The sequence below is a fragment of the Myodes glareolus genome, chromosome 7, assembly GCF_982192425.1.
Source record: "Myodes glareolus chromosome 7, mMyoGla1.1, whole genome shotgun sequence".
Taxonomy (NCBI): domain Eukaryota; kingdom Metazoa; phylum Chordata; class Mammalia; order Rodentia; family Cricetidae; genus Myodes; species Myodes glareolus.
In genome coordinates, this window is record NC_142032.1 from 3,093,429 (window position 1) to 3,110,419 (window position 16,991).

The following is a 16,991-nucleotide window of genomic DNA, read 5'->3' on the forward strand; positions in this document are numbered from 1 at the left end:
CAAATGCTGAAAACAATTTTTCTACAGTGTTTGGTACTGGCCCTCATGAGAATGTATCACCTTCAGTTTGGGGCTGTTCGCATCTCTACAGAGAAAAGAAAAATGATACAAATTCAACTGAAATTGCAGAAAGCAAGATTTATATTAGTTATAAGAACTTCCTCAAGGTGAGAGACAGGTTGTGAAATCTCTGTCGTGAAATCTCTGTCCCAGAAGATATTGAATAGTAAAGAGCCTGGAACAGTCTCTTCCAGAGGCAAAGGGTTGGCTTCAAAGACATTTTGAAATATTACAGCCACTAAGTCCTAGGAATACTGGCATTTTGAAAAAAATAGCTGCAGTGAAATAGAAATGATCTTCCATTTATAGAAGACCATAACACAGCTGCCCCAACCCACAGTCCTAGGTGCAGTTTCCATCATCCATATTTTAAGAAAGATGCCAACAGAGAAAGATGGAGACATAATTTGCATGACTGGAGGTATGAAGGTCACAATGAGAAGGCATCTTGTGTCTGCAATGCAGAACGGAAAACGTGTTTCCCAGACTTTAGGATCACATACAGCTCAACAGGGAAGACAAGGGTAGGATCATGATTTCTCCATTTGTTTAGTGTAAGAACATGACACTTCAGGGCTACTTCATGATTATTATACAGATGACAATAAAATAAGGTCAACAAGTTTAAGATTTATAAGGGATATATAATTAATTAGGGGCAAATGAGGGGCTAAAATTCAGGTCTTCCTACATCCTTTGTGTAAAATCATGACATTAAAATGGAAATGCTAAAGCTATTTCAAGGTAATTCTGATAATAAGAAGGATGTCAGCAACCCAGCAGTAAAAGTTAATGTACGGAAGTTCTAGAGACAATTAGGAAAATTACCAAATACTAAGTTCCCCTGTGTCCAGGACACAGAACCTCACTGTGAATAGTAGCCAGGGCAACACAGAAATGCTTCAGACACACTATGACACTATAGTATCCCATACAGAAATCATGTTTGAACACTGTACAATTGAGTACAACTGAGTTACCAAAATAAATAAAAGTTGTGGCCAGGCAGTGGTGGTATACACCTTTAATCCCAGCACTGGGGAGGCAGAGACAGGCAGTTCTCTGTGAGTTCAAGGCCAACCTGGTCTACAAGGGCTAGTTCCAGGACAGGCTCCAAAGCTACAGGAAAACCCTATCTCAAAAAAACAAAAAACAAAACTAACTAAATAAATAAATATTGCAAATGAATCTCATGTTTTCACTAAGTACTCCAGAATGGAATGCATGCAGCCTGCAGGTCATGAACTGGTAAGCTCTGCTTTAATGTATGAAGGCACTTCAAATAGTATGTCTAGAATGGAGATTCTTGGCTTCTAATTTTGCTGCTGACAGAGATTCCCAGAACCCACACCAACTGCACCAAGTTGTCCTCTGATCTCCACAACCATCACCACAAGCTTTGTTTTCAAAGGCAATAGCTCTCATGGCCTCTCTCCAGGAAGCAGGGAATAATTCTTCCTGTTCTTTCCATTATCCAAATTACTTTCTTAAGTTGCCTTCCAAGACTGTGTGCTTAAACACCAGGCTACTGATGTGACAATTTTAGTGGCTCTTCTAATATAACCCTGACTACACAGGGCATCAAAATCAGAGGCCACTCGCAGAATCACTAACTGCTGTAAAATTTAAAAATGCCAGAGGAAAGGGAGACAGAGACAGAAAGACAGAGATGGGGAGGTGAGCAAGGCTCACCTTTTTAAAGGGAAAGTAGTGAATGTACACAGGAGGTGCTCTTAGTGGCTGCCCCAAGGGCAAGCAAGTACAGATGCCTGGATACTGAAGTTCCTCCTTTTTGTTTTTTATAAGAAGGTGAGGAGTTAGAAATTGTACCAGGTAAGGTGGGGATGAGGATGCCATGCTTTATACTGACCTGGGCGGTGTCACAATCTTTGGGGGAACCTGAGAAATCTGGGGTGCTGGCCAAGTCCTGGGATATCTGGCTGTTTCACTTCACTGTCCAGGTTCTGTGGAACTGTCAGGCACTACTTGGACTTCCTATCCTTTCCCATCACCACAGCATCACCTGAATATCCTTTTTCTATCCAGTTTACCAGGAAACACAGGTGGTGGATTACTGAGGGCAGTTATCATAGAGTTAGTACTTTCTAAGTAAAGGGATAGTTAAGAGTTACATTAAAATCTGCTCTGTGAGTCTCTTTTCTGAATCTAGGGGGACTTGAATACCTCTGGGGTGTTGTTGGTTTTCAGCACTTTGACATGTTTGGTAGTCTTGCACCTCCAGGTCTGTGGTTATCAGTTGGGAGTCCTGTAACAATAGCTGATTAGTTTTTGGATCATAGAATTTTGAATATTATCATTGGAGTTACATAGAAAAGACACTGATGAAGCAGCATATGGTTGTTAAAGACAAGAGAACAAGGAGAAGGAAGGGTCAGGAAGTAATACATTCGCTTCAATTGGGGCTCCCAATCTAGTATTGGGACCAGGACCAAAAACAAAAACAAAAACAAAACAAAACAAAACAAAACCCAAAAACCTCATTTAGAGATCTGTCTCTCCTTCACTGTAAATGGTGATGTTTGTAAGACCAGGGGTGGTGAACAATCTGTTCCATTTACTGATACCAGGACTTTTAAAACAAGAATTTCCAAGGTGTTCTGTTGCTGTTGAGAGCAGGATCTCAGCTGGAACCCGGATATCATCACCACACACAACCCATGCACAACGCAAGCACAAGACACCTTGATCTGACAGCCCTGATAGCAGATGAGGTTGGGGATGAGGATGCCATGTTCTTGAGAGTGCTTCATGCTGACCTGGGGTTGTTGTAATCTTTGGGGGGCCTAAGAAAGCTGGGGTGCTGGCCAAATCTTGGAGTATCTATCTATTTCACTTTACTGTCCAGGATCTGTGGAACCATCAGGCACCTCCTGGACCTGGCAAAATGCCGTTTGAGGTGGAGCCAAGTTGACTTCCTAAGGCTTAAAGCACCTGATCCTTTCCCATCACCACAGCATCACCTGGACATGTTTGGTAGTCTTGCGCCTCCAGATCTGCCAATACCTGGTAGTCCTGCAACAATATGTGATTAGGAATGGTCACTGGGTTCAAAACAACATCCTAAAGGGAGTAAGGAGCTATAAACAAATGACACAGTCCCCATGAGTGAGGCAGAGAAGACCCAAGGGTCTGCAATTCCTAACATCCCAGGAATTCAGAGAAGGTCAATTTGAGACAGCACAGACTACTCAGTGATTCAAACACAGAGCAGGGGCCAAGGGATCTGAGCACAAGAGAGACACAGTCACTTGGTGTGGGAGAATTGTCTGCAGTCTGTCAATCATGTTTTAAATAAATGCTGATTGGCCAGGCAGGAGGTGTAGGTGGGAAAACCAGACAGGGAGTGGAAATGATGCAAGGGAGCAGAAGAATTCTGGGAAGGAGGAAGCTGATTCCTCCCTCTCCTGCCCAGATCACCGAAGCAGCAGAATGTGAGCTGCCCCACTAAAAAAGGTATTGAGCCACATGGCTAACATAGATCAGAATAATTGGTTAAGATAAGCTACAAAAGCTAATAAGTAGCCTGACCTAATGGGCCAATCAGCTTATAACTTATAGAGATTTCTGTGTGATTTTATTTTGGGGCTAAACAGCTGTGGGGTACTGGGTGGGACAGAAAACACAAACAAGCAGGCCCCCTTTCATGTTACAGTCACCTAGTACCAGGACTTCAAGAAAAGCCAGAAGACAAAGAGAGGACTGGGCTGAAGAAATGAAACCTCACATCCAGGGCAATGGTCTGAGACAGGTAGCCTACCAGAGACCCAGTTGCCAATACAGAATGAAAGGCAAAGTCGCTAGTGAATGAGAAGGCAGATTTGCTGCAGGTGGAAGAGAACAGATCTGTTGAGGGCAGAGCAGGTGGGTAGGGTCCCAGCATGAAGTGATTACCTTTCAGTGGGCTCTGCCACTAAGCAAACATGCCGCATGCAACAGAGTTAGTGTCAGAGGTTTACTGGGGGAGGAGAAAGTGGAAGAGTGAAAGGGTGACACCTCCTCCTATCTATCAGGATTGCTGGCAGAATGCTGCAAAGGCTCTGTAAAGTATCAGGATATAAAGTGCCAGGAAGCAGATTTTTGTTAAGCTTATTCCCCATGAGTGAGGCAGAACAAGATCCAATGGCTTTTATCAGGCAGGGATACAGTGAGAAAGACACAAGCAGCTTGGTGATTTGTCAATCAAGGAGCAGGGGTCAAAGGGCAAAGCCCGGAAGACTTGAGGGTCCTAGAAACAAGACAGGCAGGGGCCTCCCAGTGAGTCCTCCTGCAAAGGGCAGGGGCCAAGTGCTCTGATGCCGAGAGAGCCATGGTTGTCTGTTCACGAGGCTTAACGAGGCCAAAAGGTAAGAAACCACACTGGAGAGACTAGTCTTCACTCGTGGGAAATAGCCAGAGGTGAGGAAGGCGGAGGGGCTCACCAATCATGCCAGTGTTGAATGGAGGGACCCAGTAATCCAGAGAAACAAAGCTGTCATACGTGGACCAGGTTCCAGGGTAGCAACGCACCTCAGACTGCTGGTGGGCAGGAGGAAGTGCCAGGGGAGCCTTTCCTGGTCAGGGAATCAATGTTGTAAAATAAAATAAAATAAAATAAAATAAAATAAAATAAAATAAAATAAAATAAAATAAAAAAACAGGAGCAAGAGAGGGAGAGAAAGACAGAGAGAAAAAGATGGGAGGTGAGCAAGGCCCACCTCTTCTAAGGGAAAGTGGCAATGGGCACAGGAGGTGCATAGGTGGAAACTGCTCATTTGTTTCCCGGCACCCAGGCCTGAAATAATCACACAGAAACTATATTAATTAAAATATTGCCTGGCCTATCATCTCAGGCTTCTTATTAACTAACTCTTAAATCTTAAAGTAACTCAATCCTATTATTTTATATTTTACCACAAGGCTCATGGTTTACCAATAAGTTTTTGGGGCAGGCATCTTTCTCCTTCAGCAGCTACATGGTGTCTCTCTGATTCTGCCTTCTTTTCTCATTTATCTCTGCTTGGAATTCCCTCCTTGCTCTATTCTGTGCTGCCATAGGCCCAAAGCAGTTCCTTTATTAACCAATGGTAACAAAACATATTCAAAGCACACAGAGGGGATGCCACATCAGAGGCGCACTTAGTGGCTGCAGCTGAGGATGTAGGCTGTCAGAACCTCTAAGGGCAGGCCAGTACAGATGCCTGAATACTAACACTAACTGCCTGGGAGACTCCTTAGCTCTGCTTTACTACAAGGTAACAGCTGGGGAAGGATCTGATGGGAAGACACCTTAAAATACAAATTGCGCTAAGAAATATTCCCAAACATAGCAAGTTTGAACTGAGGCACCAACATTCCCATGGCAGCTTGAGTCATTTAAAGTAAACAGAAATTATAACACTAAAGAAATGATTAACTCTGCTCAAGACTGCTTGCAAATACAAAGAAAGGAGTGAGAAGTTCCTAATGCCAGGAACACACGTTTCTCTTTCTCATCCCTGTCTGTCTTCTGACTGAAAATGAAAATAGCTGCATAAGCCTGAATGGTGCATTCTAGTTCTGGATTCAAACGGCCAAGCTCCGTCAGAAAATGTGTTGTCTTCGTGACACTGAACTTGGGGCAGTACCATCACCCTTGTTAATTCTGTTTCTTCCTCCCCTTCTATTCCCCTGGGCACTGAGGGGCTTGTCTGGTGACTGGGTCTGTGTTCAACAATGTGCCATCTGCTGCTTGTCACTGTCCTTGCTGCCTGCATGCCTCAGAAACTTCCCTCCACAACTCAGAAACTGAAGTGACAAGAGCATTTTAGATTACCATTTGATCCAAGTAATGAGAGCCACCCTTCCTGCAGCGGACACTGCTAAGAGCAGCTCAGCCTCGAGCATCCAGCACTGTGCTGGTCAGATGCTTTCCAAAAGCAAAAGAGGCAACTTTTCATAAGAGACACAAGGAAGACTTGCAGATCTCACATCCCTAAAATCACACAAGGACAGAGGGGAACCCTGGGGTCATGGCAGCCCCAACAGAAAACATTTCAAAGACCAGAATGCATCAATGAGCAGACTGTAGCAGACATTAAGGCTTTAGCTTTTCTCTTTTTTTTTCCTTTGAAACAGGTTTCACTATGAATCCTTGACTGGCCAGGATCTCCGTATGTACAGCAGGCTGGCCTCAAACTTCTAGAGATCCAAGGACTCTGCCTCCCTAGCACTGAGATTAAAGGCATTGGCCATCCTGCCTTTTTACAAAGCAGGTACTTTTGCATTTCTGAACCACAGCTGTCCCATCAGGACACAATAGCTCTAACGTGGCAAGAAAAAGAAGGACTAGTATAGAAACCCTTGTCAGGTCTGCACATCACACCCATCACTCTCCAACCTCCCACAATCTCTCTCTCATTCTCCCTTCTCTGACCTATTGTTTTTCCTGGCCATTCCTTAAACGTGCCAGACCACTTCCTCTACAGCTTTTGCATAAAATTGTCATTCATTCACCCTGGAAGTTTCTTCTCCAAGACCCTTTAGAGTACCAGAAAAAGACATTGTTTAAAATCCTGTAGAGTCACAGGCTTTCTTAAGACTGAAAAAAGTTCAGATGCAAATACATGAATAAATATTAAAGTAAGTAATATCAAAGATTCTAACAACATAAAAATTACAAACTCTAATGAGAAAACTATACCATAAGCCAAGCTTTAAATGGTAAAGGGTAATAGGTATAGCATTAAAAAATGGAATCTATAAGAAATTAAAAACGTTGTAAGTTAATAACATTCAAATTAAAACTTCAAAGGAGGCAATATTCTTAAGTTTTAACAACTTATTAATTTCAAGTATATAAATGATGTTTGGCAATTTTCACTGGAATAATTCTGGGAGAATGTCTTAAAGGCCTTAAAAATATGTCTTTGTTGATACAATTTGAGTTGTGTTCTCCTAAAAAAAATCAGAATATGCAGAGATGTAATGGCAGTAATTTATTAACACAGCAGTGAATACTATCAGTAGGAGATCAGCTAACTAAAATACGGCACAACGTTTATTGGAATACTATGCAGGTACAAAAATTGCTTTTGATCTATATTCATGGAGAGACCCTAAGTATAATAAAGAGAAAAATGCAAATTATTTGAGGAAAATAGGCTGGTATTAAGTAATGTAAATATATATATACATATACATACATACATACACACACACACACATACATACATACATACATACAGGGGGCTGGAGAGATGTTTCAGAAGCTTAAAGTTGTTGGAGGAGGGCACTGCTTGTTGGTTCCTGGCCGCTTAGCCCCGAAATAACCACTTAGAAAACAATATTGTTTGCAATACTGTTTGGCCAATAGCTTAAGCATATTTCTGGCTAAACTCAGATCCTAAACTAACTCATCTCTATTATTCTGTATATCGCCTCGTGTTTCCAGTGACTGTCTCTGGAGGATCCATGGCTTCTCTCTGACTCCGCCCTTCTTTCTCCCAGCATTCAGCCTAGCTTTCCCTGCCTACCTAAGTTCCGCCTTGCTAAAGGTCCAAAGCAGTTTCTTTATTCATTAATGGTAATCACAGCACACAGAGGGGACTACCACATGATAAAGTAAATACTGTTCTTGCAGTAGACCTGATTTCTATTCCCAGAACCCACACTCCTCTTGCCTGTTTCCAAGTTTTTGATAATTCTCATGACAAGCATGGTAAGTCTTTCTTTGAAGAATTATAGGAAAAACTAATTCTGTTCCATGAGAAGCTCAAAAGTCTTGAGTTTACAGTTAGCATTAGAGAAGTGAAGTCGTTATTAATAAAGGTGTCACAGGGCTGAAGAAATAGTTACATTCCCAGCACAGAAGCCAGGCTGCTCACGTCCACTTATAACTGCAGCTCCACTCCGGTGCCTTCTTCTGGTCTCCACAGCACGTACACACATGCACAGACAGATAGACAGACAGATGATGGTATCGTAATTTATTTACCAATCACAGCGTAACTTAGAGGTTGTACAGTGAATACTTTATGAATGACTGGAGATTTTCAGGAGATGTGAAAGTCATAATTTTTCTAAACTCATAGATCATAGGGTCTTCTTCAGGGCTGTAACTCATGGGGATACAAACAAAAATTGAGTATAACACTTTCTCAAATTGAGGCAAAACTTTAAAGTATTTTCCTCCTAGTTCAAGGAGATCATTTTTTTCTATTCAAACCAGGGCTGATGTTTCATGATATACAATTTATTTAGAATACTTCTTTTGAAAATAGGAATGGAAGCAGAATCCTGGATTTTACAATTAGGAACAGCTGAATGGATTTTCTACTCTATGGATACAAGCCACTAAGCATGCCACTTGGATGTTTACAATCTACTGCATCAGAAGAGCTAATGTGCGTGTTGTTATAGTCTGATCTGAACTGTTATTCTAAATATTCTTTGGATTTTTCCAAGTCATGAAGACAGCACTAAGAAGAAGTCCAATAAATGCCATATATAATATTTTCTTTAATTTGAAGGCAATCATTGTAATTCTTTGACCATGAAAAGGAGCTGTGACATTATAGAGGTCAGGTCTACTCACAGAAGAACCAGTCCCAAGTATTTATCAGGTACTACACACACACACACACACACACACACACACACACACACACACACACACACACATATATATATATATGGTATTTATCAGGAGCCCATACCAAGAATTAGTATGCCAAATACTTAACAAGCACCTAGAAGGGTCTTCGGTCAGTGTCAGTTAGGAATCAAAAATACAATCCACAGTAAAGCACCACACTACACATGCAGGAATACAGTTTTTTAAAAGCCCAGTGAAGTAGAAAGTAGAAAGTGTTGAGAAGAACAGAGACATGGAGCCTCACACACACTGGTATAAATGTAAAAGTGTGTAGTTGATGTGAAAACCATCCCACATTTCCTGAAGAAAAAAATATCAAATAGAAAACAGTCCAAAGGTCCCATGTGACCTAACAATTCCACTCCTAGATGGAGTACTCAAAAAGATTTGAAAATATATGTTCACTCAAATACTTGTAAACAAACATTCATGGCAATGTTAATCAAAACAACTAAATAATCTGAATGGTCATTAATAAACACACAAAATAGTGTGTGGACATAAGGAACATTATTAACCCACAAAAGGGAAATGAATACCATTTATCGTGCTTCAGCATGGATGAGTCTAGAAACACTGTAAGAGACACCTGTAAGTCACAAAATGTTACTACTGTGCACCTTCACCTGTACAGCATGTCCACAGGCAACAGAAGTGGATGGCCTAGGATGTGGGGCAGGTGAGCCTTGGGAGCGTAGGGACTATGTGGTGGCTGCTAACAGATGTAGTGCTTCTTTCTGGGGAGATGAAGATGTTCTAAAATCAATGACCACAGCACAACCTTGTGAAAAGATTATAAATCACTGCTTTCTAACTTCAAGGAATGTATTTTTTGTAAAGTGACCTAGCAGCTGTCTTCCCACCCTCATCTTAAGAAAAAAGGTCATCACAAAAGCTTAAGTGCTCTGTACACCCTTCCCTGATTACAGCTCTCTGCCACCCTAACAGGGACAATCACTGTCTTGATGTGCTATTTATCATCCCATGAATGTCATTATACCTTAACTATATTTACATACCCTCACAGGACAGACTTGTGCTCCATAGATTTGGTGCTTTTGCACTTACATAGCTTCTGTGGGGTGCTTTTTAGCATCTTATGTTTTGAAGATGAATTATTTTCAAATTATTGTGTTTTTTATTGTTTTTATTGAGCTATATATTTCTCCTCTGCTCCCCTCTCTTTCTTTCCCCTCCCCTTCTGTCTCCCATGCTCCCAATTTACTCAGGAGATCTTGTCTTTTTCAAAGTTCCATGTAGTTTGCATCCATGTATGGCTCTCTGAGGGTCCTCATTGTTGTCTAGGTTCTCTGGGATTATGAATTGTAGGCTGGCTTTTCTTTGCCTTATGTCTAAAAGTCACTTATGAGTGAGTACATATGATATTTGTCTTTCTGGGTCTGGGTTACCTCACTCAATATGATCCATCCATTTGCCTGCAAATTTCAAGATGTCACTGTGGTGTTTTTTTTTCTGCTATGTAGTAATCAATTGCATAAATGTACCATATTTTCCCTATCCATTCTTCGGCCGAGAGGCATTTAGGTTGTTTGCAGGTTCTGGCTATGACAAACAATGCTGCTATGAACATAGTTGAGCACATGTCCTTGTGGTACAATTGAACATCCTTTGAGTATATACTCAAAAGTGGTATTGCTAGATCTTGAAGAAGGTTGTTTCCTAATTTACTGAGAAATTGCTGTACTGATATCCAAAGGGGCTGTACCAGTTTGCACTCCCACCAGCAATGTTATACTAACACCTGACACTTGGGATTGAGAAGCTATACTCCTTGTAATAGGAACCTAGTTTGTCTTCGGCCCCATTTCAGAGCTTTCTCCAGGTATCCCAAACTACCACTAATCTTTATTCAAAAAAAAAAGTTCACTTTATATCCTGACAGGCTTTAAAAGTATTCGCATAGAGTAATTCCTCCTTAGCTAAAAGATCATTTGGGGCAAGAGGCTGAGGCAGTAAGAGGAGCCCACTTGATGGTTCCCGGCTGCCCAGCTAGCTTAGCCCCGAAATAACCATACAGAAACTGCATTCATTAAATCACTGCTTGGCCCATTAGCTCTAGCTTCTTATGGCTAACTCTTATATTAATTTAACCCATTTCTATTAATTTGTGTATGGCCATGTTGCAGTGGCTTATGGGCAAAGATTCTAACTGGCTTCTGTATCAGGCAGAGGATCCATGTCAGAGATAAGCCAATTTGTAACAGGAAGGCCGCTTGTTTGTCCTGGGTGTCCAGAACCAAAATAATCACATAGAAACTATATTTATTAAATCACTGCTTGGCCCATTAGCTCTAACTTCTTATTGGTTCTTACATATTAGTTTAACCCATTTCTATTAATCTGTATATCACCATGAGGTTGTGGCCTACCAGCAAAGTCTCAGCACGTCTATCTCTGGTGGTGGGTAAATGGCATCTCGCTGACTCAGCCCTTCTTCCTCCCAACATTCAGTTCTGTCTTCCCTGCCTACTTAAGTTCTGCCCTATCAACAGGCCAAGGCAATTTCTTTACTCATAAATGAAAGCAACACATGGACATAAGGACCTCCTACACCATGGATCATCAAGGGCTCAAGAACAGCCTAGGATAGATACGGATTCAAAGGCCAGCCCCAGGTATAGACTGAGATCCTGTCTATCAAACCAAACAAAACTCCAGACTCCCCTGCCAATGCTGAATACTAAATTCTGACCCTTGTACAACAGGTTGAAATGTTTGAGGACTTTCCTCCTAAAACTCTTAAACACTGGGCTGCACGGTAGAGCACCAATTACTGGTCTCTATTCTTCCAAGCTTCAGGAACACTGCCGAGGACCAGAACAGTGCTCAGGAAGGATGCATGGAACAGATGACAACACACGCAGAACAAGCTAATACTTGAGCTTTAACAAATGGTCTGTAACACCCTTTTGAACCTCTATCTCATGTGGAAACAACAACAACTAACTATTGTTCAGTGAGTCCACAAAGGCAAGGTATTTGCTATTGGTGACCTGACACAAGGACAGCTGAGAAAGTCATGAATCTCCAGTTACACGAGCCAGCAGCACCCTAATGTTCTTTCAGCAGAATCTCTGTTGTGCAATGAGCTAACAAGAGTCTTCTTTCATCTATGTCCTTAACTAAATTTATATCAATTAAAAAATTAAGTATAAGCAGTATAAAACATTTTCTTCAATACACAAATTTTAAAAGAAAACATCACCTCAACTAAAACCTTCTGTTTTAATATTATAAATTGATAATAACTTATAATATGTAATATATAATAATTTATGGTTTTATTCTTTCCTTGATTTAATAATTCAGTACCAAAAGATGACTTCTCAAGCTCTGAGAGACTGACTGACCTTACCAGATGGAAGAATGTCTACATTTATATAAAAAACACAACTGGAGCAATTTTATTACTTCATTCTAATATATTTTCTTTAGAATTCATAAAACATTATTTTATTGTTCTTAAGGTGTTTCTGCATACCTACAAGTAACATTCAGACCAAGCAGGTTACTTTTAGGAATACATACATACACACACATACACACAGGCATGCAGTAAAAGAGTAGGACATGATTTTGAAGGACAGTAGGGAGGCTTATGGAATGGTTCGGAGGGAGAAAGGAGAGGTCAAGATATTGTTTATACTAGAATCACAAAATTAAAAAAGAAAAAGATATTTATCCAGCAAAATATGTCAAATATGGTAATTAGCCTAATCTTTTCCTTCATTTACCCATCTCACAGGAGTATGGAGAAGTATTGGGTTTTATATGTTTACAAAAACGACCCAAACTATAATTACATGCCATTTTTTACATATAAGAAACTCAATGGGTTGCTTCCAAGAAACTACACTAGTTCTCTAAGCCTTAATTTTAGTTCCTCTTACATCCACACTACAAACCCTTCCATTGACAGCTTTAGGCAGACTAGTGAACATTAAGGCAACCACAGCATTCTCCTAGCTTCTGTTTTCACAGTACTAAGCTTAACTGGGCATACTGTAGCTGCCCAGCTCAAGACTCATACACTCTGAGACTTTTTGCAACCATATATTTTAAAAGACTCATCAGCCCTGAAACGCAAATGCTATCATTCAAGTTCTAATTACATGCTACCTAGGTTCTATAGATTAGAGGAAAAAAGAATACTATACTTCCAAGTATATTTTTGACCACATGCAACTTCCTAAATAAATGCTCAAATAGTTTTTGATATATGAATATACAATAGCTAACATATTGCTCTAGTGAGGTCATGTTCTAGCTTCTCTTCATGCTGCTTCTGCTTGATAAATGGGTCAATAAGCACCAAGTCAAATATTCAAGTAAATATATTTTCATTGTTATTGGCAGACATATAATTAACTCTGATTAAAAAAAACAGAGAATCAATTTATAATTACTACTTTAGCTCTTCCCATTATTCATTTACAATATAATCTTAATTCCACTTTAAAATCTTCATACATACACACCATCTTGACTCTAATTATAAATCAAATTACCTCAACTACAAGTTAATGTTGTATGAACTGTGACCCTCATATGCTAGTTTTATTAGTAAGATACAATTAGATTATTACCCATGTATATGAGCTGATTAAAAAGCAATGAACATTTATGAGCCTATATTAATTAGTAATTTCAATTAATGCTTTTAAACAATAGTAGAGATTTGCTGTATTTTCTCTGGCACAAACAATTAAATCAACATTTTCTTTAGTGTGTGTAGATGTCAACACCACATTTCTATTATCAGGTAAAACAGATAGCTAACAAAGAAAGTATTACAAAGAATAATAAATTATCTCACAAAAGAAAAAGCATTGAAAATAAAATTTTTACTATCTTCTGTCAGGACAATATCTTCACCAATCCCAGAAAAATGCACTTTATACAAAAACTTATAGAGGTGACCTTTAAAGAATATTGCCCCAGATGCAAAGCTTCAGACGCATTACTACATGTCATGAAAGAATGCTCAGGATGAGCTCACGAATCTGTTTTAATAGAGTTGTATTTTCCTTAATCAATTGTGTCTTTTATTGTGGTAGTTATTTTGGCTTTATATGTTACAGACAAGTCATTTCAACACTCAGCTTCTTCACCTGCAAAAGCGGAATGACGGCTCCTCCTCTCAGCATGACTACCAGAACTAAAGGAGTTAATGTGGCCTTTGGACAGTACTCAGGACATGAGCACTATTAGCTGCCAAGACAGGCAAGTGTCAAGGTGGTGATGTCTGTCTGTCTGTCTCTGTCTCTCTTTCTCTCTGTGACCCTTTTCTTCATTGCCTTCTATTTGCCAACTTTCAAATTATCTTAATTTTTCTTCAAGGAAAAGACAGCTACATCATGACACTGTCCAGGTTTTGCCCATCCCACCAGCTTTGGGCACTGTCACTGGGGGCTACTTTCTCTCTCATTATAGCAAAAGCAAAAGCTAAGGGCTCAATGAATAATAGCCCCAAATTATGTTTTCAAAGACAGTCTCTTCTAGTTGAAAGGAGAGGAAAGGACAGACTGATGGGTGGTGCAGTACTCAGAGTTAGGAGGAACGCATTCTGGCATTCTATGCACAGCAAGGTGACTATAGCTAATAACATACACTAAAAGATTCAAAGATAGGTAATATTTTCACCACAAAGACAAGATAAATGTTGGCACAGGCCCATTAACCTGGATTTGGGCATTATAAAATATATGTTAAGAACACATGGAACCCACAAACATGTACAAACTTTACTTGTCAAATTAAGATAGCTCTTTCCTTACTCTTACACTCTCAGTAATGAACACACTCACATACAATGTTTTCTAAGCAACAAACACAAGGAAAATAAAGGTGGATAAGAAAAATAAATTTAAGAATGTTCCTCTCAAAGACAGAAAACATGAGTCTGTGTTGATGCTTGGTAAAGGAATTTTACATAGCTATCCAGGGAGGGCTTTATGATGTATGAGCAAGATGGAGAAAGAAGAATGGACACTCACTGAGGGGATGAAGGCTCCAGAATTATATTATTCACAGAAAACTTAAAATTCTGCACAATTGTAAGCTAAATTAGAGTGATAATTTACAAATTTATATTTAATTTACATATACATTTATATTCAGTATGTAAGAAAATGAATATTTTATAGACAAAGTATAGTAACTAAGTAACCAGATTATGCACACTGCTTGTGTAGTTAATCTTTAGGTTTTGGAACACTATCTTGAATGTCTGTGTCCTCCTACCCATCTTCACTATCTGTCCCTATCTTTGTGATCAGGGTACAAAGAGCCCCCTAAAAGCACTTTTATTGCCCCTCTCTGTCAAATCCAGAAACGTTTTTCTCCCACTGTATGCACCAGCCCTCTGCTGGGGTATAGGGTCCTCCCTCAATGTTCCTGGGGCAGATCTGGCCCCTCCCTTTGCTACAAAAGGTTTCTCCTACTACATCTCTTCCCCGAAATTCTACCCATAGCTCAGAATCTTTCCTGAAGCTAGCAGACTCCCTTGGTTCTATTTTTTAAAACCCAGGACTTTACAAAGGCATCAGAAGGAGAAATGAGAGTGAGAAAAGGATACTTGTAGATGAGGCATGTGCAAAACTGTGGTAGTGAACTGAGAAGCAGAAAGCCAATACGCACTGAAATATACAAGCAATCCATTACATCCATAGAGCACACTTAAATTATTTAGCATTTAAAATTTATATGCTGCACTAACTACTTATTGAACAATTATTCTTTCAACGACATTGTGTTCTCTTATAAACATTAGCCATCGCACAAAATGGACAATGAATTCGTTATTTAAGGCTGGCTTCTTTGGGGCCACTTCCTATTAAAAACTAAAGATACCGCCGGATTCAGAACTTTAAATATTAGACAACGCAGAACTACAGTATTTAATTCTCGAGTTTGAAGGATAAGTAAACAGTGAAATTTTTCCCAAAGCCAAGATCAGATACATTCTCAAGCAAAAATTAGCATGTTCTAAGCATCCACACCTTGGATTCCAACTTGACTTTCTCTTCATTGAGATCCTCTGTCGCTTTCTTAATCCTCCCACGACATCTGGTAATTTCTGATCTCACTGCAACACACGCGAGCGCACAAAATCTTAACTCACATGCACCTTGAGTCTCAAGTCCCCATCTCAGAAGCAGTTGGCATGTGACTTTTCAACTGCCGTTCCCTCCAGATTGCAAACTCCCCTCCTAGACCTCCCCTCCCTCCTCTGCTCCTCACACCCAGCTCCAAAAGGCCCCACAGGCCAGGGCCCCTGACCTTCTCGCAGCGCCCTGCGGCTCTCCTCCGCCTGGTGCTCAGTGAAGATGATGTGCTCAAACAACGACTCCAGACTCATCTCGTTGGCGGCTCCTGTGGATCCTTCGTGCGCCTTTAAATATTTTATACCGGAGCCTGAGGATCCTGGAAAACACAAGCAAAAGGCTTCAAGGGCGGTGCCCAGCTGGGCTGCCGGCAGGGCTGCAGCCAGGGCCTTGGCCTTGCTCCTCCGGCCTCTCCTCTCTGCCATGCCCTCAGGGTGTCCAGCCTTGCCTGCTTCTGTGGTGGGCACAGCTGCCCCGGAGAAGCCAAGGGGGAGGACAGCAACCTCTGTAGGGCTAAGCTTCCCGCTCCTCTCCGGGAAGCTTCCCCTCGGGTGGGCCTCGTGCTGGCCTGGAGAGAACTGGACCCAGGAGAAGAAGGCCTTGTGCTGGTCTCGCGAGAACTGGACCCGGGAGGAGAAGCCTCGTGCTGGCCTCGTGTTGGCCTTGCGAGAACTAGACCCATTAGGAGACGACCTTGTGCTGGTCTCGTGAGAATTGGACCCAGGAGGAGAAGGCCTCGTGCTGGTCTCGCGAGAACTGGACTGGGGGGGGGGGGGGAGGGGAGAAGCCTCATGCTGGCCTCGTGAGAAGTGAACTACAGGAGACCGGCGAGGCCATCTTCAGCCTTTCTGCGCTCAGAGGCTTGGGCCTTTGGTAGATCTGGGAAGCCCAGTACCCAAGAAACAGACACCAGTGTTATAAAGTGCAAAGGACCCAGGGTTTTAAATAAAAACTTTTGCAATGTTTTACCCTCGGAGGCTAGCAAAGACTCCTACAAATGTACAATGTCTGACATTCCCCCTTAATCATCCTTTGTAATCAGGGCATCATCTTTTTTGTCTCCTCCAAAATTAATCGTTGCCTTTTGTAATCAAGCCTTGGTAATATTAACACTTCAATACCTGTACAATGTGTGTCAGAGACCAAAGTGGTTGCTAATTAAAGCTTAAATG

At 40.9% G+C, this 16,991-nt stretch overlaps 1 protein-coding gene across 1 annotated transcript in view; it reads right to left on the bottom strand.

The window, feature by feature from the left end:
- Positions 1-16,515, bottom strand: part of Ccdc172 (coiled-coil domain containing 172) — a 71,814-nt gene extending 55,299 nt beyond the window's left edge. The window contains exons 1-3 of the mRNA XM_048423855.3: positions 16,268-16,515; positions 15,995-16,138; positions 15,715-15,800 (exon numbers count right to left, since the gene is read on the bottom strand). Coding sequence (XP_048279812.1) covers positions 15,715-15,800; positions 15,995-16,073 — 165 coding nt within the window. The 5' untranslated portion in view covers positions 16,074-16,138; positions 16,268-16,515. The remainder of the gene's footprint in view (positions 1-15,714; positions 15,801-15,994; positions 16,139-16,267) is intronic.
- Positions 16,516-16,991: the final 476 nt, after the last annotated feature.